The sequence below is a fragment of the Copidosoma floridanum genome, unplaced genomic scaffold (genome assembly GCF_036245765.1).
Source record: "Copidosoma floridanum isolate Cflo_tuat_1 unplaced genomic scaffold, Cflo_Japanese_pri ptg000022l, whole genome shotgun sequence".
Lineage (NCBI taxonomy): Eukaryota > Metazoa > Arthropoda > Insecta > Hymenoptera > Encyrtidae > Copidosoma > Copidosoma floridanum.
The window spans coordinates 702,939-704,187 of record NW_028321899.1 but is presented as its reverse complement, the minus strand read 5'-3'; the positions used below and the strand labels follow the sequence as shown (position 1 = coordinate 704,187).

General features: G+C 56.4%; 1 protein-coding gene across 1 annotated transcript; it reads left to right on the top strand.

The window, feature by feature from the left end:
* The first annotated feature begins 241 nt into the window (after positions 1-241).
* LOC149374048 (uncharacterized) lies at positions 242-886 on the top strand. Its single transcript, XM_089594959.1, has one exon. The coding sequence runs from the start codon at positions 242-244 to the stop codon at positions 884-886; it is 645 nt and encodes a 214-aa protein (XP_089451085.1).
* The last annotated feature ends 363 nt before the right edge of the window (positions 887-1,249 follow it).

Below are 1,249 nucleotides of genomic sequence, written 5' to 3'. Positions count from 1 at the left end.
ACAGTTGAGCGTTGCTTCAGGTGCCTGGGCTTCGGGCACATTGCAAGGCAGTGTGGCGGGCCCGACAGGACCGGGGCATGCTGCAGGTGCGGTGAAAAGGGTCACGTGGCACGAAACTGCTCGGTGAAAGAAGTAAGCTGTTTCCTTTGCGAAAACGTGGTCCCGAAACCGGACACAAGACTGTTGCTGGGACTGCCGGGTGTGGGGCCTCTCGGGTGCCTGCAGTGACGACTCGGCGGAAATGGCGCTGATCCTGCAGGTAAACCTGGATAGAACCGTGCTCGCGCACGATCTGCTGGACCAGTTTTCCCGTGCCCGGGGTGTAGATATGCTCTTCATAAGTGAGCCATCCCGCACGTTACCGGGCCGAGGCTGGTTCTGTGACAGGACAAGAGGCGCAGCCATCCTGATTTGCAGCGACAAGTTCTCCGCATCCAATACCGGAGGTGGAGACGGGTTCGTGTGGATCAGGTGTGGTAGTGTTATTTATGTGAGTTACTACATATCCCCCAACATTTCGATTGGTGTCTTCAGAGAGCGTCTTGCCGAACTCGAGGATACCGTCCGAGTGTGCAGGAAAACTGGTGATGTAGTCCTGGCCGGCGACTTTAACTCCAAGGCCATCGCTTGGGGGGAGCTGAGAACCGACCCCAGAGGACGGGCGGTGTTAGAGATGGCTGCAAGGCTGGATCTCATCGTCATGAACTCTGGTGGTTCAGCAACGTTTAGGCAACAAGGTAACCGGGGAACGATCATCAATCTCACGCTGGTGTCGTCAGAAATGGCGGCACGGGTGTCCAACTGGCAAGTCCTGGAGGACTACACGGCCAGTTATCACCAGTACGTCAGCTTCGTGATACACGAGAATCGTGGTGCAACTTCATGAGATGTAAGCCAAAGGCGCGTTAACGGGTGGAACGTTGCAAGACTCAACCGTGATCTGCTACTGGAAGCCATGGTTGGCGCGCCGCCTCCAGCCGATTTAAACAAGATCAATAATTAAGCGGAGGCTGAGGCACTCGTGAGTGGCACTACGAGACGGGTCAAGGAATGGTGCAACGCGTGTATGCCCAAAAGGTCTACCAGGGGGGGTCGACGTTCGTGCTACTGGTGGACCGAGGACATTGCTGACTTGCGCAGAGAGGCGCAGCATCTACAGCGTCTTGCACAGCGACACAGAACTCGCAAAGGCGCCGGGGAAGCTGCTGCCACGTACAAGGAAGCAAAAAAAATGCTGGTGAGGGCGATC

Bases quoted from the DNA above. Each gene is read 5' to 3' on its own strand.
- LOC149374048 (XM_089594959.1), top strand. From the start codon at position 242: ATGGCGCTGATCCTGCAGGTAAACCTGGATAGAACCGTGCTCGCGCAC.